This window comes from Dromiciops gliroides, chromosome 4, assembly GCF_019393635.1.
Source record: "Dromiciops gliroides isolate mDroGli1 chromosome 4, mDroGli1.pri, whole genome shotgun sequence".
NCBI classification, from domain to species: Eukaryota; Metazoa; Chordata; class Mammalia; order Microbiotheria; family Microbiotheriidae; genus Dromiciops; species Dromiciops gliroides.
In genome coordinates, this window is record NC_057864.1 from 415,773,147 (window position 1) to 415,800,381 (window position 27,235).

General features: G+C 41.2%; 1 protein-coding gene across 1 annotated transcript; it reads right to left on the reverse strand.

Annotated features, from left to right (window-relative positions):
- Nucleotides 1-285: 285 nt before the first annotated feature.
- F11R (F11 receptor) lies at nt 286-26,475 on the reverse strand. The gene is made up of 10 exons (XM_043964665.1): nt 26,335-26,475; nt 4,261-4,329; nt 4,015-4,122; nt 3,665-3,811; nt 2,738-2,940; nt 2,503-2,605; nt 2,166-2,273; nt 1,913-1,925; nt 1,368-1,416; nt 286-1,207 (listed from the first exon to the last, which is right to left on the reverse strand). The coding sequence occupies exons 1-10, from the start codon at nt 26,390-26,392 to the stop codon at nt 1,172-1,174; spliced, it is 894 nt and encodes a 297-aa protein (XP_043820600.1). The 5' UTR covers nt 26,393-26,475; the 3' UTR covers nt 286-1,171.
- Between the last annotated feature and the right edge of the window lie 760 nt (nt 26,476-27,235).

The following is a 27,235-nucleotide window of genomic DNA, read 5'->3' on the forward strand; positions in this document are numbered from 1 at the left end:
TCCCAGGTCATCAAGTGATACTTCATGGAGCCATGTGACGTGAGGTTTTAACATTTACCCTCCAATAATAGGTAATCCGATTCACGGCTCCATCCAGCCCGTGTTGTGTTCCCACAGCAGTGATGATGACACTGCACACTAGAGGGCAGTAGGGGCCTATCCTTGAACAAAGATGTCCCCTCTTGTAAACAAGAACCAGGAAACTTGGTGAAGTCCTCTGCGTGATTTTAACTGACTTATTCAACCCTGAGATCTCCGACCCCTAACATATACCAAACAACTCGCTTAGACAAAACATCTTTTTATTTAAAATGACATTCATACACAACACATACTTCACCCTGTCATGCAGCAGGGTGCTCAGGCTTCCCAAGCACAAACCTATCTGTCCTGGTCAGTGCTTTGAGCCTCCAACTCCAGATATACTTTCTGTAGATGAGTGGGTCTTGAATATTGTCATCCTGTGCTTTTTTTCCTTAGACTTCTCATGGCCCTGGAGCCCCCTACACAACAAAGATCCAGCTGGTCTTGCAGAAGTGGCCAACCTGCCAGGAAGATGCTAGAAGATTCTCTCGCATGGAAGGAATTGAGAAGATGACCCAGAAAACAGAAGACTTTTCACTACCAAGCTACTATTCAGAGTCCACAGCTCCAATCTCTTGAGCCTATTTGAGAAACACTGTTGTGGCCTCAGGCCCCAGTTTCTCCCCAGTCCTCAAGGAGTCCAAATATCATACGACCCCAAGTTAGGGTTAAGTTCAGAAAACATGAAAGAAGATAGTCACTCTTGGGGTCATTGGCCACTCCTGCTGGTAAGGAGGTGGGTTTTTTGTTTGTTTGTTTGTTTTGTTTGGGGGTGGGGGGGAAGGAGACAGGCATCACTCAACCTGCCTGATTCTAAAAAGAGATGGGGAATAGAAACCATAAATATGGTCCAGGCAAGCCCATCAGTAATGGAAGAAGAGAAGGCAGGACGGGGTCTTATTGCTCCACTTCATTCCTAAACACACATGAAAAAACCGTGGCTGGAGAGAGTCATTATAAAAATTCTAACAGGGGATGGACTAAGAAATTAAGTAAGGCATCCTGTGAAATCCATAAAAATGAGGTCAGAGTCCAGCAGATTCCAAAAAGGACACACTCAGAAGACAGGAGAGGAGATAGGTTGGGGTCACACCAAAAATGATGACGTCTGTCGGAATTCTCCCTGGGAAAACAGAACTTCATGTAAATTCCCTAGAATCCCCACCGAATGAAGAGTGCCACTACCTGTCACAAACTAGAAAGCCCATCCATTCTGGCAGGACAACCCGCCCCGCTTCTTCCCAAAGGCCCGCACCCATGCTGCCCAAACCGAGCACACTCACATCACTACGGGCAGAGGGCTGGCTATAGATTACTTTCTTACTGGTGCTCCTGAAAATAAATCAGCAAAGACAGATAGTCAGTCCTCTCACCCCTGATATGCAGTTTAAAAGCCAGAGATGAATTCCCCACCTCCAACTTTACTTATAGGTTACCAGGAATGGAATATTTCAAGATATACAGAGGGGCGGCTAGGTAGCGCAGCGGATAAAGCACCAGCCCTGGATTCAGGAGGACCTGAGTTCAAATCCGGCCTCAGACACTTGACACTTACTAGCTGTGTGACCCTGGGCAAGTCACTTAACCCCCATTGCCCCGCCCCCCCCCCCAAAGATATACAGAAGCCCATGAACTCAGTAATCTTCCTTCCCAGGCTGGGCACTCCTCCTGCCATTCCCATTCCCATTCCCATTCCCATTCACATCCCTAGCCCCGTCACAGGTCTGGGTTGTAGCTCCCATCTCCTTCCTCTGGCTTCAGAAACTCTTGTTGCTTAGGGGAAACTGTAAATGTCTGGTTGGGGAGGAGAGCCCAGCACCACACTCACCCTTTACTTGCTCCTGAAAGAAAAGAAAAAATGGGGCCATAAAGATCAGGCAGCCCTCTGCTTGATGCCCTTCCAGGTTCACATGATAGGATAGTCCCCCACTCCCTGACCCCACCCCATCCCATGGAGGACTAGATAATATAACTGCTACAGAACCCAGGCAAGATCCATCACCTTGTGGGAGGTAGGGGACGAGTGGTAGAGAAAGACGGGAAGGTGAAAAACAGGAATGGAGAATGGGAGAGGCACTTACTGGTGAAATAGCCTCGAGAGTAGGCAAACCAGACACCAAAAATCAGGAGCCCAAGGAGGATCAGCGTCACAATCACAGCAGCCACGATGCCCCCTACATTCAGTTCCACTGTGGAACACAACTGGAAGCATCAGGAACCTGTACCCCAAGGCCTTTTTCTAATTACTTAATCTAGCCACTAGCCCCAGCCCTGGCAACCCAGCTACCTCCAATGCCAGACAGACACAAAGCCAGGCAAAGATGGGTTTTAACTGGGGGTGGGGGAACACTCACCCATGAAGCCCGAGCCCTGCCTCAGAGAGGCTCAGTGTCACATCCCCATCCCACCCCGACTCACCGGCTTCCATTCGCACAACTTCTGAGAGCATGGCAGTCCCAACCCCGTTGGATGCTTGGCAGGAGTAGTCCCCTGTATCAAAAGCTGACAGAGGTTCAAACACCTAGAGAGGAGGAGAGAAGTTAGCTTCTTGCTCCAACAAGAGTCCAAGCCTCTCCCCCAATTCAAGGGATTCAGCTCAGTTTTCCCTTCCTACTTCTTCTTCATCAACCCGTAGGACCCATGACCTTCATACCAGTTCTCCTGTCTTTGAGTTCATAGTATAGGAAGAGTTGCTGAAGGTACGGCTCTTCTTGGGGTCTGAAGGCATCAGAAGCCCATCCTTAAACCACTGGTACTGAGGGGGTGGAGAACCATCCTCCTCAGAGCAGGTCAGTATAATTCGATTTCCAATGGTGGCTGAAGACGGAATGTTGACTGTGGGCTTTGATGGTGGCACTAGGAAGAGAAAGGACACCAATCTTCAGGACAAGCTGGATGGGGGGAGAGCTGGCCACTGACAAACAAGCCCTTTAGAGGGCTCTGTAACCAAAACCCACAAACACAAAAAACCAAGAAAGAGAAGGAAAAGGAGGAATAATGAGAGCTTTCATTGGCATAATGTTTTATTCTTTTAAAATGTGTGTGCATACAGATGTAGATATAGATATTTTTACATATAAAATCTTACTTGAGTCCTGAAAGCAGGCTCCCCTTGACTGTGGGCAGGCTGGGCTTGGCTGTGATAGGAAGCTAGAATCCAGTTCTGGATTTCAATCACAATACTCCCCAGTCTCCCTAGGCCTCTGACCTGACACCCCTCAGGAGAAATTCCCTCTCTTCCCTTCCCCAAGCGCCAAAAGATTCATTTCTGAGTCCCTCTTCCTTTGACCTTTTCAATAACCGCCTCCCTTCTGAGCCTTGGAATTCCCTTTAGAAATAAATATAGGGGCAGCTAGGTGGCGCAGTGGATAGAGCACTGGCCCTGGATTCAGGAGGACCTGAGTTCAAATCTGACCTCAGACACTTAACACTTACTAGCTGTGTGACCCTGGGCAAGTCACTTAACTCCCATAGCCCTGCAACAAAAGAAAGAAAGAAAGAAAGAAATATAGGAAGAAGACAACCTGGAAGCAGGAGGGTTGGGAGGTTATGATGCAGCTTTGTCTGTTTGGCTCCGTACCTAACACAGTGAGCTGCACGCTGGTCTCTCCGTAGTTGTTTCCACCATTTTGAGTGACCATACATGTATATGTCCCTGTGTCCTTTCGGGTCACAGAATGGAAAGAAATACCATTCTGGGAGAAGACCACCCGGTCTTGGTAGGAAGCTGTGGTGGCCAGGAGACGATGTTGAAGGGAGAAAGCAGGGAGAAAGATTAAGACTGAAAGTTGAATGGAAATGTCCCACCAAATTCACAGCCTGGATCCCAAGGGCCCAGAGAGCCTCCTCTGGCCAGTGCCGTAACATCAGAGAGAAGAGCTATAGGGGCTCTGTCTGTCCACACTGAATCGGCTCCCCCCAGGGACTCACCAGTAATCTTGCTGTCATAGCAAACCAGGCTGGTCGTACTTCCCTGAACAAACTTCCACTCCACTCGGGGCGAGGAGAAGCCGGTGTAATAACAGGTTAGCGTGGCAGCTACAAGAACATGACACGTGAGGCTGGGGGGCAGCAGCAAAGAGACTCCCCCACCTGGCTGGGTTCTCTTTACCCCCACTTTGAAGAGCCTTTCCATCCCCCTTCATCACACCGTGCCCCCAGCCTCATGCCACTCACGTTGATGCTCGTCTACTTTAACTTCCTTTTCAGAAGAATAGACTGAACCACTGCCCAGTGTTGTACAACCTGGAGAGGAAAAAGATGAGGTGGATCAGGGAGAAAGAAGAAAAAACACAACAAAAGAAGAGAGAAGGTTAGAAGAGAGTGTTGGTGGGGAAACAACTGGCTCAAAAGGCAAATAGGACAGATGAAAGATAAATATTAAGAACTACTTATAAATGATTCAATCCAGCCTCGAATCTCCAAACTAATAGCTTTATAATTCATATTTACATAGACCTTTGAGGTTTGCAAAGTGGCTTTTTTTTCTTTGATTGATTGATTTATTTGTGGTGACAAGCATTTTTATTTATAGTTTTGGGTTCCAATTTTTATCCCTCCTCCCCTCCCTCCCTTCCCCCCTCCCTGAGCTGGTAAGCAATCAGATATGGGTTAAACATGTATGATTATATAAAACATTACCATATTAGTAATTGGAAATTACTAAATTAATAAATAAGAAAACTTGAATGAAAGAAAAAATGAAAGAGTGAAAAATAGCATGCTTCAGTCTGTGTTCAATCAATATCAGTTCTTTCTTTGGAGGTGTATAGTATGTTTCATCAATAGTCCTTTGGCATTGTCTTGGATCATTGTATTGTTGAGAACAGTTAAGTCATTCACAGTTCTTCATTAAACAATATTGCTGTCTCTGTGTGCAATGTTCTCTTGGTTCTGCTCACTTCACTATACATTAGTTCATACAACTCTTTGCAGGCCTTTCTGAAATCATCCTCCTTGTCATTTCTTATAGCACAATAATATTCCATCACCATCATATACCAGAGCTTGTTTAGCCATTCCCCAATTGATGAGCATTCCTTTGATTTACAATTCTTAGCCACCACAAAAAGAGCTGCTAGAAATATTTTTGTACAAATAGGTGTTTTTCTCTTTTTGGGGATGTCTTTGGGATATACACCCAGTAGTGGTATTGCTGAATCAAAGGGTATGCGCAGTTCTATAACCCTTTAGGCATAGTTCCAAATTGCTCCAATTGGTTGAATCTGCAAAGTTTTTTTTGCATAACAAACCTGTGAAGCCGGTAGTTATTTATTATTGGGAAACTAGGTGGCACAAAAGGCCAGGCCTAGAGTCAGGAAGACCTAAGTTCAAATCTGGCCTCAGACACTTACTTAAGCTATATGACCCTGGGCAAGTCATTTAAACTGTTTGCCTCAGTTTCCTCATCTGTAAAATGGAGATGATAATAGCACCTACTCCCCAAAGCTGTTGTAAAGATCAACTGAGATAATATATAAATGGCTGTCATTGTTATCATTTCACAGAGAAGGAAACAGGTTCAAGACAGTTAAGTGATGTGCCCATGGACCCTAGTGTCAGTGCTAGGATTTGAACTCAGGTGTTTCAATTCTAAGTCCAACATTCTTGCCACTGTAACCTGCTGAAGGAGTCTCTCTTGTGCTGAAATTTCCAGGGAAGAAGATTCTGTCACTCTCCTCTTTCAGCACTTCAAGTCTTGCGACCCATGTTCATTAGGAAATTACCCCTAATATATGGCTTAAATATTTCCTGCAATTTCAGTTCAATTATTCTTTCCTCAGTGAAGATGGAAAAACAGCTTTTCACAAAACTTCTTTCATTTCTAATTTGTCTCCCTGTGACAGCAAAAATTCCAACTGGATGATTACCCAGGAACCATCTCTAATATGACATTTGATTGGCTAAAGGCTGTTTAGCTAGCACGTAATTACTATTCAATGTGGTGGGAGTCAAGATGGAAGGAAAGCCTAGTTCTTCTACCAAACGTCCTCCACAAAGACCTAGAAAATACACCAAGACTGAATTCCAATTGGGAAAGGTAAGAAAAAGTTCCAGTGAGTCATTTTTCCAGTCCAGGGTAACTTGAGGAGATAGACAGAGAGGTCTGTGGATACTGGGGTCAAGGTCAGGCCAGGAGAGAGCCAAGTGCACCAGCACCCAGGGAATGAAAGAGAACTGAGACTAGGCACCAAGTGAAGAAGCACTTGAGGAAAAAGAGATTCCAGGGATCTCAGGCAAGGATGCAGGAATGGATGCCATCTGACAGCTTAGTCATCCACCACCCAATCCCCAGGGAAACTGAAAGGGAGCTCCGACAATAGGGGTGGTGGAGAGGAGCAATAAATCACTACTGAGCCCTGGCTGTGTGGCTCTGATCCCAGAAACAGAGTGGGGACTCAGTTCTAGCCTCTAGACCAGGCTGATACCTGGAGTGGAATAATTAGGGCAGAAGTATCAGGCCAAAGAGGAAAAAGGGAACCTTCAGAGCCTCCCAATGGGCTAATAGTAGTGGCTCAGTGCAGTACCAGTGTTAAGGGCTAAAATTCTAGCTAAACTGTCTAAAATATCTAATGAGTGGTCGCCAATGAATTATAAGCTTTAGCAAGAGTTAGACTTTTAAGCATTTATTAAGGAGAATAAGAATTTGGTAAAGAGAGAGAAAAAGGCCTAGATTCCTATCTATTAAAGGGAGAGCACATTTCTAGGTCCACTCTCCACCGGAGTCCAGAGGAAAGAGCGCGAGACTGAGCGCCAGTCTCTTCCTTCCTCCTCCCACTAGCCCGAGTCACTTCCTGACGCCAAAGAAAAGACTCCTGGTCTTGCCCTCAAAGACCTTCGCTTCATGGGCAGAACTCTTCTACAGTAAGTCTCCAGCAGGTGGCGTCATTCCAATCGTTACACCAGTCTACCCAAATCTGGTTCAGGAACTTGCAGAGCTCAAACCAAGAGGGAACACCACCCCCAATCACATGACTTTTGGAACTCCAAAAGCTTGCAGGCCCCAACCTGAGCTGTTAAAAAAGCAGGACACAAGACAATAGAAGCTCAGAGCAGATATTCCCCGACCCCTGAAAAGTGTTTAGAGCTCGGCTTGAACATCAAGTCCTAAATAAGCTGGAAGAATGAGGAAACAAAAAAAGGAACCCCAACATAAAGAGCTATTATGATGACAAGAGAAGCTCAAGACACAAACCTAGAATAAGAGAATAGCATCAAAACATCTACAAGCAAGGTTTAAGAAAAAATACAACTTGGACACAAGTCCAACCAGAATTTGTGGGAGAATTAAAGTAGGAATTTTTTTAAAGTACTAAAATAGGATTTTAAAAACCAAATGGGAGCAGTCAAGGAAATAAAATAGGAAAAGAAATGAGAGCTATGGAAGAAAGCTATGAAAATAGCTTAGAACAAGAGTCACAAAAATCTTACACCAAAGTAAATAACTCTTAGAATATTAGAATAGATCAAATGGAAGCCAATGATTCCATAGAACAGTAATTACTGCTGGAATCAGGGAAAAGATAGAAGGGGGGAATAATAATATCTTGGCAATTGCAGAGTATTTTATATTTTTGAAAGTATTTTAACAGGCAACCCACTTGATCCTCAAAATAAACTTAAGAAATACATTGGCCAATTATAATTCCAAAGGACTCACGATAAAACATGCTATCCATCTCTAGATAGAGAGCTGATGGATTTAGAGTGTAAACTGATGTTTATTTTCTTTTCCTTCCTTTTTGACATGACTAATGTAGGTATTTGTTTTGCTTGACTCTGCATATTTGTAATAATTTTGTTTTTCTTGCCTTCTCAATAGGTAGGAAAGAGGTAAGAGTGAATTCAAAACTGAAAAGCAAAAAAAATTTAATTTTAGGAAGCAGAGCGCCAATATGGCAGAACTGTAGGAAGCAGTACAGCCAAGGTCCCCTCCATAAAAATTCCTCCAAATAGATCTAGAAAACATACCAGAATGTTTTACATAATAGTACATGTATAACCCATATGTGATTGCTTGCTGCCTCAGGGAGGGAAAGAGGAATAAAAATTGGAACTCAAAACTATAAATAAAAATATTTACTTAAAAAAATCAAATAGGGAAATCCATAAAAAGTCATAGTGAGTCATTTTCCCAGCCCAGCTCTGCAAAGAGAGATAGAGAGGTCTGCTGACACTGGAGACAGGGTCTGACCAGGACAGATGCCCAGACGGGCTATGTACCAGAGCAAGAGAAGCTCTCAGACCCATACTAGGCCATCACCAGATCCACATCAGAGAATCTCAACAGGGAGAGGTCTCAAGAGGTGCTGACTGGTAGCTTCTTTACCTACTACTACCCAGTTCTGGATCACATATGCAGGGCAAACTGAAAATGGGATCTATTCATGGAAGTGGCATTTCCAGACAGGGAGCTCTTGGGTGGTATATAATGAAAGGAGGAATTTCAGAAGCAGCTATGTGGCTCAGAGCCCAGGAGCAGAGTCTCAGCTTCAGCATCTATCACAATCTGCAGGGGAATAACCAAGGCAGGAATCTCAGACCAAAGGGGAGCCTACAATTTTGCCACTCCCAACCAACAGAGCTTCAACTTCAATTGTTCCTCAGACCCATACCTAGGTCAGGTACTTACAGAGCTCTGACCACAGGAATAGCAATCAGACTTTGCTTGGATCAGACTGCTAAGGAAGCACAGGAAGCTTTCAAGTCCCCAGCCTATCCCTGAGATTCTAGATACTTCAACACTCAAAAACCTCAAGAAAGCAGCAACAAGATGAGCCCAGACCTTCCCTTCAGAAGTGTAACAGAATTCAGCCCTAACATTAAGTTTGAAATTAGGAAATCAGCTGGAAGACTGAACAAAAGAAAAAAGAATCCCACCATAAAGTGCTATTGTGGTGGTAGACACAAACTCAAAAGAAGAGGGTGACTCCAAAACATCTATAAGCAAAGCTTCAGAGAAAAATACAGATTAGGCAAAAGTTCAACTAGAATTCCTGGAAGAAAAGAAGCAAACATTTAAAAAAGAATTTAAAATGTTTTTATAAATTAAATGAGAGGGGCAGCTAGATGGTGCAGTGGATAAAGCACTGGTCCTGGATTCAGGAGGACCTGAGTTCAAATCCAGCCTCACACACTTGATACTTACTAGCTGTGTGACCCTGGGCAAATCACTTAACCCTCATTGCCCTGCAAAAAACCCCCAAAAGACAAACAAAAACAAAATAAATTAAATGAAAGCACTAGAGGAAAAAATTGGGTAAGAAACAATAGCTATGCAAGAAAAAACTGCAAAAGGAATCAATATCTTGGCAAAAAAAGGTACAAAGCCTTGCCCAAGCAACACATTCCCTGAAAATTAGAAGGGATCAAATAGAATCCAATGGCTCCATGAGATAACAAGAAATATGAAAACAAAGTCAAAAGACTAAACATATAGAAGAAAATATAAGTTATCTCAGAAAAAACAACTGAATAATAGATCAAGGAGAAAAAATTTTCCCAATCAGTGGACTACCTAAAACACCATGACTAAAAAAAAAAGAGTTTAAACATCCTATTTCAAGATATCTTAAAAGAATCCAACAAAAAGTGTGACTATTTCAATGCAATACCTATTCCTATTAAAACACTTAAAATGATATCTACCTAAAACCAAGAGCAAGCATTACCTGTTATGGGGATAAGCTAGAAGCCTTTCCAAGATCAGGGTGTAAAGCAAAGATGCTCATTATCACCACTATTATTCAATGTTGTTCTAGAAATGTTAGCTATATTAAAAAGACAAGAAAAAGAAATAAAAGGAATAAACAACTTCAGGAAAGATGAGGATATAAAGTAAACCCACATAAATCAGCATGTCTTTTTTTTTGCGGGGCGGGGGACGGGGCAAGCAATCCTCACACATAGCTAGTAAGTATTAAGTGTCTGAGGCTGGATTTGAACTCAGGTCCTCCTGAATCCAGGGCCAGTGCCTTGTCCACTGCGCCACCTAGCTGCCCCAATCATCAGCATTTCTATATATTACCAACAAAATCCAGCAACAAGAAAGAGAAATTCAGTTTAAAATAACTGCAGACAATATAAAATACTTGGGAGGCTACCTGCCAAGACAAACCCAGGAACTATATGAACACAATTACAAAATGTTTTTCACACAAGTCAGATCTAAACAACTGCTCATTTAATGAATTGCTCATGAGTAGGGCAAGCCAACATAATAAAATGACAATTCTACCTAAATTAATTTGTTTATTCAGTGCTATTCCAAATTATCAAAAAATAATTTCTAGAGCTAGGACATAACATAATTACATATAATATATAATATAATCTAGATGATGAAAAAATTGACAGATGTGAAAGAAGTTGACTTGGCATTAATAGACATCAAAATGTATTACAAAATGTTTATCATCAAAACAATCTGGTACAGGCTAAGAAATAGTGGTGGATCAGTGGCATAGATTAGGTACATGATACACAGTAGCAAGTGACCATAGTAATCTAGTGTTTGACAAACTCAAAGATCCAAGATTTTGAGACAAGAAATCAGTATTTGACAAAAATTGCTGGGAAAACTGGAAAGCTGTTTGGAAGAAAACTAGATCAACATGGTGGTGTAGATCAACATCTCATACCATGTACCAAGATATGGTCAAAATGCATACATGATTTAGACATAAAGTGTGTTATAAGCAAATTAGGGGAGCATGGAATATTTTACCTGTCAAAATTGAAACTAGAGGGGCGGCTAGGTGGTGCAGTGGATAAAGCACTGGCCCTGGATTCAGGAGTACCTGAGTTCAAATCCAGCCTCAGACACTTAACACTTACTAGCTGTGTGACCCTAGGCAAGTCACTTAACCCCAATTGCCTCACTAAAAAAAAAAAATTGAAACTAGAAATCTTATAAAAACAAATGTTGAAAACTATCTCTACATATAACTGGAAAATAATAAAGTCTTCTAAATTATCTCACATAGAAGGATTTTGTCTCTCTTTTTGTAGGTTCTGTAGTTCCAGAATCTGTTTAGAGGCTTGATTTAATGTTGTTTTTGAGGGAAATATGGGAAAGCTCAGGAAAGTTCCAAGCTTCTCTCCACCATCCTGCTCTTTTTGTGGTGGCAAGGAATTGGAAATTAAGGGGATATCCATCAATTGGGGAATGGCGGAACAAGTTGTGGCATATGAATATAATGGAATTCTATTGTGCTGTAAGAAACGATGAGCAGGTGGAATTCAGAGAAACCTGGAAGGACTTGCATGAACTGTGTGGTTAAAAAAATATGAAAGTTTTTTAACAGTCGGTTAGGATAACTTAAAGACGCCAGTTTTTCTTTAAGGACCACCCTTTCGGGGAGGAGACCAATGGCATGAGCTACACACGCCAGTGCGCCTGCTGCGCATGTCAGACTGCCTGCTATGCACTCAACTTCTGGGGTGCGAGCTGAAAAAACAAGGAGAGAAAGGAAGTGGGGCTTTTTTCCTGCTCCGCTGGTCTCCTGGCTGCGCTGCACAGACAGACGCGGACTGTTGACTCGGCCCGGCTCTCAGTTAACAGCATGCGCTTGACTCGGTCTCTCTCCCCAAAAGTGGCCTTGGGTTTTGGTGAGTTTTATACAGAATATAGACTAAGCCTAGACTTAAGACGATTTGTATTGTATTTCTACTTTCCTATCCTTCTAATCAACATCACCTTGTGACTACCATACAATAAAGGCTCTATCTAGAAAATCAGAAGCTTCTTCCATTTACTAGTCTGGGAGATAAATTAAGGGAAAGGTTAAGTAGGGGAGATTTATGATCTAATATCCAATTTTAATCACACAACTGATAATGAGTGAGATGAGCAGAACCAGAAGAACATTATACACAGTATCATCAACATTATGTGTTAATCAACTGTGATAGACTAGATTCTTCTCACCAATCCAACGGAACAAGAATGTTCCAAAGGACTCATGATGGAAAAGGCTCTCCAAATCCAGGGAAAAAAAAAAAAGGAACTGTGGAATATGGATGCTGATTAGACCATACTATTTTCTTTATTTTTGATGCTGTTGGTTTTCTGAGGTTTTTCCTTTGTGCTCTGATCTTTCTCATATAACATGACTAATGCAGAAATATGTTTAATGTTATTATATATATATATATATGACCTATATCAGATTGCCTGCTGTCTAGGGTGGGGGGGAGGGAAGAGAGGGAGGGAGAAAAATGGGAAATTGGAAATCTTATATAAACAAATGTTGAAAACTATTTCTACTGGAAATAGTAACTAATAGTAAATAGTCAAAACTGGAAAATAATAAAATACTTTTATTTAAAAAAAAAGAATAGTAGTAATTTCCCAATCGATAATGGTCAAAGGATATGTAGGCAATTTTCAGATGAAGAAAGCAAAGCTACCAATAGTCATGAAAAAATGCTCTAAATCACTATTGATTTAGAGAAATGCAAATTAAAATAACTCTGTGGTACCACCTCACATCTATCAGATTGGCTAATATGACAGAAAAGTAAAATGACAAATATTGGTGGGGATGTGGAAAAAATGGGACACACTAATGCATTTTTGGTGGACAATTTGGAGCTCTGGTGAACAACTCAGAACTATGCTCTAAGGGCTACAAAATTTTACCCTGTGACCCAGCAATACCACTACTAGATCTGTACCCCAAAGAGATCAAAAGAAAATGAACCTATATGCACAAAAATATTTATAGAAGCTCTTTTTGTGATGGCAAAGAATTGGAAGTTGAGGGGATGCCTAGCAATTGGGGAATGGTTGAGCAAGTTGTGGTATATGATTGTGATGGAATACTATTGTGCTATAAGAAATGATGAACAGGATGCTTTAAGAAAAACCTGGGAAGACTTACATGAACTGATACAAAGTGAAATAAGGAGAGTCAGGAGAAAATTGTACATAGTAACAGCGATGTTGTATGATGATCAGCTGTGGATGACTTAGCTGTTCTCAGCAATACAATGATCCAAAACAATTCTGAAAGACTTATGATGAAAAATGTCATACACCTCTAGAGAAAAAAAATGATGGTGTATGAATGCATACTTTTAAAAACTATTATTCTTGTTATTTTGGTCTGTGGTTTTTTTTTGCAACATAGCTAATGTGAAAATATTCTGCATAACTACACATGTATAATCTATATCAAATTGTTTGCCTTCTCAAGGAGGAGGAAGGGGAGAGGGGGGAGAGAATTTGGAACTCAAAATTTCAAAAAAATGAATGTTAAAAATTTTTGTTTACATGTAATTGAAAAAAAAATTTTTTTTTTAAGATATATTGGGACAGCTAGGGTGGTGCAGTGGATAGAACACTGGCCCTGGATTCAGGAGGACCTGAGTTCAAATCCGGCCTCAGACCCTTGACACTTACTAGTTGTGTGACCCTGGGCAAGTCACTTAACCCCAATTGCCTCACAAAAAAAAAAACAAACAAAGAAAGAAAAAAGGTATATTAAGAAGATAACTGCCCAGATCTCTTAGAACCAGAGAGCAAGGTAGAAAAAGAATCTACCATTTCCCTCATGAACGAAATCCCAAAATGAAAATTCCCAGGAACATCACAGTCAAAATTCAAAGTTTCCAAGTGAAAGAAAGACACCTGCAAGCAGCCAGAAGGGGAAAAAAAAGAACTCAAGTACTGAGAAACCACAGTCAGGCTCACCCGTTATTATATAAAGGAGAAGCAAACTTGGAATACTATATTCGAGTAGGCAAAGGATATGGGCTTAGAGCCAAGAATAACTCTTCTAACAAAACTGAGTACAATGCTACAGGGGAAAAAATAGACTTTAAGTGAAATAAAGGATTTCTAAGAATTCCTGATGAAAAGATCAAAAGTATGAAAACATTTTGAAGTTCAAACACAGGAATGTTTGAACAGCAACTTAAGAAGGTAGATATTAATGAAAAATGATAAAGGACTAAATAAAGATAAAATGCATACATTCAAATGAGGAGATGATACATATATCCCCTCTAAACCCTATCATCATCAGGATAATTAGACAAGGTGTAGGAGTGGTTCAGTTATCACTTGATGATCTTAGGAGAATAGAAAAAGAGGGATACTGACTGGGGAGGAGATGGAATAGAGAAAAGAAGGTTAAGGAAAATTATCTCACACAATCAAGATACACAATTAAACATCTATAGAAACAAGGAAGAAGGGACTGGGGGGAACAGCTGACACTTCAATCTCACTCTCATCTGAACTGGTCAAAAGGAGGAAGAATTAACTTTTCACTCACACACACACACACACACACACACACACACACACACACACACACACACACACACACACACACCATACAGAGTTCGTTATAAAAATATTTCACTCAACTGGAAAATAAGCAAACAGGAAAAGAGAGAAGGAAGGAATCTGAGGAAGGATAGACTGAGGGATTAGTCTTTAACAAAAAAAACCTCTAAGAATGTAAAAACATATTTGTAACTGTTTTTGAAGTGGCAAAGAATGAGAATCTAAGAGAGTACCCATAAATTGGAGAATGGCTTTTAAAAAAGTTATGGTACATAAGTGTGATGGAATACTATTTTGCTATAGAAATAATGGAGAAGGTTTCAAAGAAACCTAGGAATACTTGTATGAACTGATGTAGAATGAAATACAACTTATACAATGACAACAATGTGATAAAAACAAGCTGAAAGAATTAGGAACTAGTTAGAACTTAGAACTGGAACACAGGTCTTTTCACTCTTAATATAGAACTGATTCCACTAAATGGAGTAGCTAAAGAGAAGGGAAGATAACCAGAGAACCACAGATGTAGATGTAGATGTAGAAGGGACTCTTTAGTTCTACCCCCTTATTATAGACATAAGTACACTGAGGCTCAGGACTTGCCAAAGGCATCAGAATCAGATTTAAACCTATAGCTATATCACATTGATGGAAGGTGAAAAAAATAAACAGGTCTAATTTAAAAACATCTACTGGTAGAGTTTAAGAATGAGCCCAGAAAAAAAAAAAGAATGAGCCCAGAAAATAGTTTAGAGATGGGAAAAAGTACAAAGTGGTCTATTTGAGAAGCAGTAATACACCAAATCCTCTTTTGAACTTCTGTCATCATTAAGGCTGTTAGCACTTGAAATTTTCTTTGATGAGCTTGGATACCAGATATGAAACTTAACACTTGGAAATGTAAGTGCATATGTGAAATACAAAACCATTTTCTTCTTCTATGGAACCTAATGAAAGCATATCCCTTACTTAAAATAGCAACTAGTCTTGGGAATAAAAAGTTAAACAAAATCACAGTTCACATATTTGATAGCTATTCTTACAGACCATTTAACATCAGTAACTATAGTTCTAACTTTGATGTAATAGATACATAGATTTTATATATATATATATATATATATATACTTAGAGATTACACCCACAATTATATAGTCATAGAGTTTATACATTCTTCTTCCTTCTCACTCACTGCCCTAGTCTAGACTTTTTTAATGTCTTGCCTCAACCAAAGCTATCTTTTTAAAAAGTATCTTCTTTCCCCACCTCCCCCTCCCTTTTGAAAAAAAAAAAAAAAAAGTAAAATCCTTGTGATAAAATATACTTAGTCAATCAAAACAAATTCCTATACTGGCCAAGTCCAAAAATGTGTGTCTCATTCTACATATTTAATCTATCACTTCTCTGTCAGGAAGTATATAGTAACATGCTTCCTTATTGGTCCTTCCTTTGGAATCATGGTTGATTTGACATTGTCATGTCAAAATTTGTTTTTACATATATTTTGGAAAATAAAATTCTATTCAATTAAAAAAAGAGATCAAGCTCTAGCTTCTCACTGATAAAGTGCTTTACAGTCTCTAACAAGGGTACTTCATTCACCTTATTTTTTCAGTCATCACACCTTACCTCTTCTCTCAGTTGGACTACATATACGAATCCAAATAATAACCATGACCTCATTTCCTTCCCACTCCAATGCCTTCAATTACTACAGAATCTATTAGGAGATGGAAAGCTAGCCTAGGATAGGTTTTACAAGCTGCAGAATCAACCAAATATCTTCTAGTCAGAAGCTTTTAAGCACTCTGATTCTTGGTACCCATTTGTAATATATATTAAGATATTCTTCCCTTGTAAATAAACCCTGAAAACAAACATATTTGGATTCAGTAAATGTGCTAGAAAAGGAATGGTGGATGCTTAAAAATATTTCATGATAGTCAAAGTGACAGTTAAAGTGGACAAGTTTTTAAAGATCAAAGGAGCAAAATATTGAGCTTCAGTCACTCAGAGCCACAAGCCAAAACACTGAAAAAGATTAGAAATTAATTCAGTACCCAGTACACTTTTCCTTTGGGGGAAGTCTGTAAAGTAACACTGGTTTTCCAGGAAGATGATTGGGCCAATTAACTAAGCAAGCATTTATTAAGTGGATAGAGTGCTGGGACTGAAGTCACAAGGACCTGAGTTCAAATTCCACCTCAGACACTTACTACCTGTGACCCTGGGCAAGTCAGTAAACCCTGTTTGCTTTGGTTTCCTCATCTGTAAAGTGAAGTGGAGAAGGAAAAGGCAAACCACTCCAGTATCTTTGCCAAAAAAGAAAACCCCACATGAGGTCATGAAGAGTCATTTTCATGACTGAAACAACTGAGCAACAACAACAAAATAAAGTAGGCACTGGAAGGAGAGAGAAATGAAGACAGTCCCTGCCTTCAAGGAGTTTATATTTAGAGGTAGGAGGCAACATATATAGGTGTGTGTGTGTGTGTGTGTGTGTGTGTGTGTGTGTGTGTGTGTGTGTGTGTGTGTGTGTATAAACCACATATAAAGCAGATACAAGGTAACAGTAGAGAGGAAGACAGCGGTTGGGAAGAGCACAAAGATCTGCAGTTCAGAGCACTTGGGCTGGGTCTTGAAGGAAAGTCAGGATTCCATGAGGCAGAGGTGAGATGCTTCATGGAGATCACAGATCCAGATCTAGAAGAAACCATGAAAGCTGTCTGGTCGGTCTACCACCAAGTGAGGAGGTAAGCATTCTAGGCAGAAGGGAAAGATAGCACAAAGACAGTAACAGTAAGACAGTAAGAAGAGGTGAGAGTTTTGGAAGAAAGTTAATGAGTTGTGCATTGGACACTGACTTTGAGATGCCTATGGGATATCGAACTCAAACTGTCCAAAGGGCATTTAGTGATGCAGAACTGAAGTTCAAGAAAGAGACTAGGGTTGGAAGCATGGATTTGGGAATTTCAGCCTGGTTCTTTCACTAGACCATTTCTGCATATGGGACTTAATGAAAAATACCTCTCAGAAAAGAGGGTGTGTGTGTGTATACATACACAGTACAAACACACAAAGCAGCGTAAAAAAATTTCTGGCAACCAGTTCAAAGATATATAAAATCATGAGTGTGGAAGGGAAGAAGGGTATCATTTAGCCCAAAGTGTCAGGAACAGTAGCAACAAAAAGGGAGAAGGGATAGACCAAGCCAATCAAAAATTCTTTCATTCCTATCATGGCAGGGGAAACATACCTGTCAACAGTCCTCAGGTTAACCATTTTACCTTAGTATCTGTGTATGTACATTAGCTCTTCTATTAGCCCCCAAGTTTCATGAGGGCAGAGACAATCTATATCTTCTTCACAGTGCTTAGCATACTGTCAACACTTAACAAGTATTTGTTTAATTGCAATGACATAGTTTCCTAGATAAAATGTTGCTATTTTTATAGAATCAACGTTAGAGAAAGGATTACAATGATAGGTAAACTACTGAGTGAGACAGGTAAACTACAGATGTTTTGGGGTAATTCACAAAGACCACTTTCAAGCTAGTAAGCATTTATGACACTGAAATTAAGGTACAACAAAAAAGTCTGGACACCACTCCCTTGAAGTTTATCATAATAGAATTTGCTTGCATTTTCACTTCCTCTTATTCAAATTTCTTCCTCTTATGAAATTCCACTCCTCATAGGCATTACATATTCGTGTTACTGGGCATAAAAACAACAAACAACAGTATAAAACAATACCTCAAATGCTGGCACTCAGTTTCTAAAATTATTAAACAGAGAGCACTGTATCTAACTCTGGGCTGAATTTTTACAAATTAACCCCATTAATCTCATCATTTATATGTTGCCTCCTATCATTATTTCTGGATACAGTATGGTTAGACAGTTCTAGGCTATTAAATTAATGAATTATGATTTTGTTTAGTTTTCTATTCCCAAGGGGAGAGAGAGAAGATGGAGGAAGAAGGTAGGTCCTAAGAAGTAGGTTATAAAGAAGGTACCATGGGTATCTGTGAATTGAGAGAACGGGAAAGGAACAATTGACGAATAAGAGGTAGTGCTGCCAAGTGGTTAGAGAGCCAGTTTCAGAGTAAGAAAAACCAGGGCTTGGGGGTAGCTAGGTGGCACAGTGGATAGAGCACTGGCCCTGGATTCAGGAGGACCTGAGTTCAAATCTAGCCTCATGACACTTAACACTTAGTAGCTCTGTGACCCTGGGCAAGTCACTTAACCCCAATTGCCTCACCAACAAAACAAAACACACAACCAGGGCTCAAGTCCTGCCTCAGATACACTTGCTGTATGACCCTGGGCAAGTCAACTGATCACAAGTATATTTTAAGAAAGAAAGAAAAAGAATCAGTGATGAGTTATATTAATTTACATTGTTTTGATTTTATATAACTATAGATAGATATAATTATTGTTTTAGGATCTGCAGAATAGTAGATCCCCTTGCTAATACAGGATAGGAATTATAAATCTACCAATGGATTAAATCCAGGGACTAAATGCTGATCAGAACCAAAATCTGTGAACAATACCCTAGAAAAAACACACCATTCAGAAAGAATCTTAATGCACAAAGTAGACTAGATGAACCAGACTAAAAGACGGCTGATGTCCTTAGGCACCAAGCTTGAAACCAGTATAGATTTGGGAAATAGTAGGGATAAATTTTTAGCACTTTGATTTCTCACAATTCATTTCTATAAATGTTATAAACTGTTGCTCTTCCACTATAAGAATACCTTCCTATACTCATTTTCTCATGATAAATAAAGAGAGGTAAGAGGAAGGTTCAAGAAGAAATGCAGGTGTTTGGAATGCAAAAGAATGCAGATGGGCCTAAAAGCTCTAAAGGATACCAGTCCTTTAGACTGGTCAACATTCTTGATCTGTAAGGTAGAAGAGTGATGAACTAACTTCCAAGACAAAGGTCAAGAATCAGATTTGGTATCAGTAGTCTAGTAGGCCCTGGCTTGTGGTGGATGGCAAAAGTGGTCTCATTTGGAAGCTCTGTTCTTAGAAAAGTTTAGAAAATCAATGACAATAGGGAACAGAAGAATGGTAAAAAAAAAAAAAACAAGGCAGACACAGGTGAGATGGAGGAGACTGTGAAGAGGGAGATAAAAAAGAGAAGACAAAAACAAAGATGAAGATGGGGGAAGGGGATAACAGGAAGTAAAGAAGAAAAGGAAATATGGGAAAGGGATCAAGAGATACAAGTCAAAAAAGAAAGGAAAAAAAAATACCTGAAAGAGAAGATATAGGGGATAAGGAATGAGACAGAGTAATGCAAGACTAGTAAATGAAACAGAGGGAAAGTGAGGGCCTGAGAGCAAGAGATATGGGCTTGAGAAGTTTCCAGGAAGTAGAAATTTCAGAAAGACCATACAATATTGCTAGAATTTAGGCCTGGGGTTTTCACTTTCCATCATCTCTTTCTGCTCTACTCCTATATTCCTAGAAATAGATGTCTTAACTATACTGCAAAAGTATTGCTCTTCAATTTGGAACTATGCCCAAAGGGTGGTGAAACTGCATACCTTTGATCCAGCAATACCACTCACTACTAGGTCTGTATCCCAAAGGGATCAAAGAAAAGGAAAAGTGACATATGTACAAAAATATTTCTAGCAGCTCTTTTTGTGGTGGTAAAGAATTGGAAATTGAGGGACACTCATCAATTGGGGAATGGTTGAACAAGTTGTGTTAAAATATAAATGTAATGGAATAATACTGTGCTATAAGAAATGATGAGGGGCAGCTAGGTGGCGCAGTAGATAAAGCACCAGTCTTGGATTCAGAGGACCTGAGTTCATATCCAGCCTCAGACACTTAACACTTACTAGCTGTGTGACCTCAGGCAATTCACTTAACCCTCACTGCCCCACAAAAAAAAAAAAAAAAAAAAAGAAAAAAGAAAAGAAATGATGAGCAAACAGATTTCAGAAAAACCTTGAATTACATGAACTGATGCTGAGTGAAGTGAGCAGTAACAGAAGAACATTGTACACACTAATAGCAACATTGTACAACGATCAACTATGACTGACTTAGCTCTTCTCAGGAAAATAATCCAAGACAATTCCAAGGCTCATGACAGAAAATGCTCTCCATATTCAGAAAAAGAGCTATGGAGTCTGAATGTAAATTGAAGCATACTATTTTCACTTTTGTTTTTTGTGACTCTCCCCTTTTGTTGTTTCTTCTTTTACAACATGACTAATGTTGAAATATGTTTACATGATTGCACATGTATAACCTATATCAAATTGCTGTCTTGGTTTGGAGAAGGGGAAATGTGAAGGAGAAAGAAAAAAAATTTGGAACTCAAAACCTTATTAAAAATGAATCTTGGGGCAGCTAGATGGCACAGTGGATAGAGCACTGGCCCTGGAGTCAGGAGTACCTGAGTTCAAATCCGGCCTCAGACACTTAATACTTACTAGCTGTGTGACCCTAGGCAAGTCACTTAACCCCAATTGCCTCACTAAAAAAAAAAAAAAAAAAAAAAGAATCTTGGGGGAGCAGCTAGGTGACTGAGTGGATAAAGCACTGGCCTTGGATTCAGGAGTACCTGAGTTCAAATCCGGCCTCAGACACTTGATACTTACTAGCTGTGTGACCCTGGGCAAGTCACTTAACCCCAATTGCCTCACCAAAAAAATATATATATATATTGCTCTTGAAAATCAGGCTTCACCCTTCCAACTCAGCCAGAAGGGTTTGATGCTAACTGGTACTTTCCAAAAGACAGCAGGGTAGCAATGAGTAGCGTGAGAAGACTCATTGAAACTGTCAACAGGCTGGGCTGAGTCTAAGCTGTCCATCCTTGACTGCATACTAAGTGACATAGGAGCTGGCATGGCCCAAGGAGGATGGCAAAGAGGGGTAAGTAACAGCAAAATTAAAGCTTTCACTCTCACTCTCCGTCCCACCCTCTTGGTGGAATTTCCAGTTCTACCTGCTTAGCTCCTCCTCCCTAGCTCCTCCTCCCTTCATCCCTCCCTCAGGCTGGGGCCAGACCTGTCCAGGCATCATTACCAGAGAACCTTCCCAGCACCCAGTCCTGAGGCCTGGCGCCATACTTCCTGTTTGTCCCTGCCCCTCCCCAACCTACTGCATCATCCCACCCCCACTTCACAGAGCAGATTACCTAAACTGGACTTTAGACAGAAACCTCACTTATCAGGGAGTCACAGGCAGAATTCCCAAGGAAGGGCTAGTTTTAGTTCATGACTGTTTCTGTGGCTGGCCAGTCAGCTGTCATATGGTTCCTGACCAAGATCATAGCCAGACACTGAATCAGAGAGTTGGAAAAGACCTTATAAATTATCATCCCAACCTCCTATTCAATGCAAGAATCCCCCTACATGACAGGTGACCATCCAGGCTCTGTTCAAATTTCTGGAAAATAAGAAGATTCCAGAGTCAGACCCAAATCTTTACAAGAGCTCCCTAACTCTTCTGTATATGAGGGAACCGATTTTCCTCTTTAACATACAAGCAACTTGTCTATTTCCTAAACCCATGACTGCAAGGTTGTGTGGGAAAAGAGGTATCACACTGTGTCCACAAAACAAGTGCAAACATGGAAAAGTGCAAACATATCACTACCCCTTAGACTCAGCAGCTTCCTGTTAAGAAAAGGGAGGGTTTATTTCCATCATCTGCCCAAAACACAACCTTCTATCAGATTGCCAAAGCCAAAAACTAAGGTGTGGGTTTAAAAAACTACATCCAACTTGTGGCCAACCATACTAGTCCCTGAGCATGAGGAATACTGGAAATGGAAACAAGAAAACAGAATAAAGGTGCCAGGGAAAAAGGAAAGAAAAGCCGAACTAGTAGAAAGAGAGAGAAAAGATTGTTCGTCTTCCAAGGTATATTTCCTAGTTCTCCTAGACAGCTAGGTGGCACATTGGAGAGAGGGCTGGGCCTGGAGTCAGGAAGACTTGAGTTCAAATCCAGCCTCAGACAGATGACCCTAGGCATTTGTCTCAGTTTTCCTCGATTATAAAATGAGGAAAATAAAAGCACCTACTTTCCAGGGTTGTAGTGAGGAAAAAAACAGGGTAATATTTGTAAATGTTTGTTTGCTTACTTTCTTATTGCCTGCCACAGGTTTTGAGGGAATTTCTGTGCCAGGATAGGCCAAAGGTGAATGGGAGAATGTAGAAGGGAGGAAGAGAAGTGATTCACCTCTCCAAGTTCTCGTTCCTAGTTGATCTGTTAGCATCTGTGTCCTGTCTCCTCCCACTCAAGGAAACAAGTTCAGAGCAGGATAGGCCCCCACATCTCCAGCTTAGGAGGAGCGCAAGGAAGCTAATGAACCATTAACCACATCTCTTATCTTACAGCCAGCCAGTAAGAATCCCCAGAGGAACCCATCTGTAGCCTAAAAACAAGCATTTCCATAACAATTACATGGAATTCAGGAAATAAGGCCAAAAAAGCAAACCCAGCATAGGAAACGCGGGGACATAACTGATGGACAGAACCAGGAGCTGGGCAGCAAGCCCTTCTTCCACCACCTGAAATGCCTGGAAACAGAAAACCAGAAATAGGAACTGCACAAACTGCAACAGAGTTTCAATCCAAATTCTTTCAAGCCCTATGTTGTCTACTGTCCCTTAAATGCCACAAAACATTCTCCTATGTAGAATTATACCAGAACTTCAGAGGTCATCCCACTCAGAACTTCCCTTTGGCTAGCCCAGCCTGATGGGGTCTCTCTTATGTTGAAATAACCAACACTTGGAAGGGAGATTCTAGCGACCTTACTTAGACACTCGTTCTGCTAGTTCACAACCCCCATTTCCTCAACATCTAACCCCCCAATCTTCCTGTTACTGTAATTTCCAGGCTTTCCTTCTAATTTGATCCTCAGAAGACATGAGAATAGCAGCTATCTTTCCTCCATATAATAACCATGAAGAAACTTCCCAGATTGAGATTCAGCTTTTAATTCAACAAATATTTATTAAGCACCTGCTATGTGCAGGGTGGACCAAAAGTCTCGATGGTTTAATAACTTTTTGAAAATGACTTTTTCTTTATTTTTCACCATTTGCAAGATTTGACTTTCCACATATAATATATGTGTACGCGCACACACACACGTCTATGATGCTATGGTATTGTAAATTAAAAACAAAAAATAAAGGAGTTGTTAAATTTTGAAACCCCTTCGTGACTTTTGGCCCACCCCATATAAGGAAGTGTGCTATGTGCTCGGGCCATAAATATAAACAACACGAACTACACTCCAAAGAGCTCACACAATCTGAGACTTGGGCAAGCCTATTTATCTTTCCCACTTGCCCCTGAGGACTATTGCATTTTGGTTGTTGTATTCCCAGTGCCTACCTAGTACAGAATCTTATACATAATAGCAATTAATAAACACTGGTTGAATAATCCTGGACTTTCAAGTCCCTTCCTTGCCCTGTGAGGTATCCTTCTAATAGAACTCTGCGCTTTATAAAACATTAGGTCCAGATAGCTTAGCCCATTGTGGAGACTCCTAAAAACTCATCCTTAACCATAAAAGCAGAGAAGGTGGGTTGGAAAGTGGGGAGACAGGTCAACACAGTCCTGAGGAGTTGCTTTAGAGATGCTTCAAGCAGCCAAATGAGAGATGAAGTCAAACAAGACTAGAAGTCCAGGAAGTAGCCCTATTACCAGTGGGGAGTTAGAAATATATGCGTCCCCTTATTGCTTCCTCTTAACCTATTAAATATCCTATGATGCTCTCTCCCCCAGATCGATCACAGCCATGGCAGTAATGACCTGATAACACATTTACACCTATTATCTTATTTCATCCTTACCACAAATTTGTGAGGTAGGACAAGATAGGAATTTTTTTTTTTTAACAAATAAGAAGGAAATTCAGAGAAATTAAAAGTGATTATGGGGTAGCTAGGTGACTGAGTGGATAAAGCACGGGCCTTGGATTCAGGAGGACCTGAGTTCAAATCCAGCCTCAGACACTTAATACTTACTAGCTGTGTGACCCTGGGCAAGTCACTTAACCCTCAATGCCCCACCAAAAAAAAAAAAAAAAAAGGTGATTTACTCAAGGATCCATACTCCTGACTCTTCGCCCTACTCAATTTCACTATCCTCTGAACATACTAAGTCCTTTACTCTACTCCTAAGCCAACCCTATTAAATCAATCAAGTTCTTTTTATCTCACCCGTTACCCTGGAAGATCCCCAAGACAGCAGTTGTATTCTATTAGTCAATTCTCATTTCACTTTATATCAGTTGACATAATGACTTCCCAGGTTTCTCTGAAAGTGTCCGTTTCGTAATTTCTAATGGCACAATAATATTCCATTATATTCTTATCTCAAGTGATGGGCACTCCTTTCATTTACAGTTCTTTGCAATAAAAAGCGCTGCTATAAATGTTTGACCATCTGAGTCCTTTCCTCTTTCTTTCATCTCTCTAGTTTATCTATTCCTCCATTCTCTTAGCAGACTACAAGGCAGTCCCCAGCTTAATACGGTACTACCCAACTTGGGTCAAAATGCCTGGGAATTCCCACAAGATGTAAAAGAAACTAGGGGAAGAGGACAGAAAAGAATAGTCCATGATTCAGTAACTTTTGACCCGTAAAAGCCACTGGCTAGTGTCAGATTGCCTTTGGTAATTCAGAGAAGACATTTTGTCTGAAAGGGCTCTTCAACTCTTGAATCTTAGCTATGGCACAGGGGATTTCGCAAAATCAGTACACTTCTAAGGCATAATCAGACAACAAGGAAAAAGGAAAAGGAGAAAGGAAGAGCAAAAAGAAAGGAAAATGAGAGAGAAATCAAAGGGAAAGAGGGGAAATGAGAGAAGAAAAAAAGATACACAAACCCATACACTGTTTACATGACAGGCACACATACACTCAGATAAGACAGATAAACAATCATATAATTCTAACACCAAGACATTGTACACATATAGATACAGGTCCAAATAGGCCGTGACACAGACTAACCAATACACACAACGGACAGCTGGCGTAAACGGATATATCTAAAGGCACAGGCCCCACCAAAAGCGTTTCCCATTGTTCCAGAGGAAAGGGAATCTATAAAAGAAATAAAAACTCTGACCCTGGGGTGGAGGAAGGGCAGAGTTCTCTTGGGCTGGGAAAAAAGTCTACCCAATCAACAAACACCTCCCCCATCCCAAGGGGAATGGTCAGTTAGTCAACAACAAAGATAAAGTTCTCCAGGGGTAGAACAGTAGGAGAGGAGCCTAGGGAAGCTCCGCCTCTTTATGGAATTCCAAATTTCAACTTCAGCCCAACTCAGGGAATAAGTGGCCCCCAGATGCAACAGCCATGAATTGCAAATGGTAAGGAACTAAGGAGGGGGGGAGGGGAGGAGGCGCATTCCCATGAAATCAGGCAACTAGCTAAAGAAAAGGTCTCCTCAGCAACTGGACAGAAATCTTCACCGCCCCCCTCCCTTGCCCAGCCCACAGTCGACCAAAAGCAATGACCCCAGCAGGTGGTGGGAAGACACTAAATGGCAGTTTATGTATAGAGGAAGGGAAGGGAAGAAGAATTTATATAGCGCCTACTATGTGCCAGACACTGTTCTAAACGCTTTACAAATATCTCGTGTGTGTGTGTGTGTGTGTGTGTGTGTAGATGGGGAGAGGAGGGGGAGGGGGGGAGAAGAGAGGAAGAAGAGGAGGGGAGAGGGAGAGGAGAAGGAGAGGGAGAAAGGGAAAGAACAGAGCAGCACACACCCTTAGTGGGACTGCAGATCTGGGGGGGAGGGGAGAGAGCAAAATGTATATGGTTGGGGGGAGGGGCCAAAACCCTTCCCTAGGTGAGGGCCGAGCCTGGGAGAGGGGTGGAGCACCGGACCCCCATCCTACTCCAAGGATCCCCGTGAAAGCCCAGAGCACTCACACAGGGTCGCCGCCGTGAGAAGAAGGAGAAGGTGCCTCTTCCCGGCCCGCTCCGCCATCCTGAGCCCGATTCTAACCCAATCTCCAGATCCCCGCCGCTGGCCAAGCTACCCAGAGCCTAAGAGTAGCCTCTTCCCCAACCGCCGCGCCCAGACTGAACCACAGCCACCAGGTGGGATCCCGCCCCCCACTTCCCGACACTCCCGATTGGTCGGCGCTCCGCCCCAGTATGGTTTGATTGGTAAGGAGAGCTGCCTCGGATCCTGAGTGACTCACCGTAGCCAGGTGCAACCCCACCCAGCACTTAAAACCCCCGCGTAGGATTGGCAAAGTTCCAAGACCGAAACTTTTCTCATTGGTTTAGACAAACGTCATTCCTTCTTGGTTAACTTGGAGCCTTCTCCAGGTGAGGCCCAATCTGATTGGACAGCATTCCTGTTGGTGGTGAACCATAGAATGGATGGCTGGGGCCTGGGAAGAGGCGGAGTGATTTGGGTAGGATTTCAGGTAAGAAGACGGGGGAGGAGCCCCAAGTCTAGGAACTCACTATCTGAAGTTCCTTGAATACCAGGCGCCTCCTTGGAACTGCGGGAGAAAATCGTTAGAGCCTGAGAAGGCTGTTTCCATTTCAGATCTGTTCTGTATAACCTCTACTAGGTCGTTCTTTCCACATTCAAGGCAATTCTTTTATTCATGGCTTATTAATCCTATCACATCCGTCACTGGGCTTCCAAACCTCTTCTCAAGCTCCCAAATCTACCTTTGCACCCATTGCTCTCAGCAGTTCACTCACGGAAATCTTGGTCGTTCAATTCTAGCTCTCTCGACTCCCGTACTTCCCTCTTCTGCAACTTTCTGTGACTCATCCTTCATACCTGAAGTATGGACTTACGCATTCACTT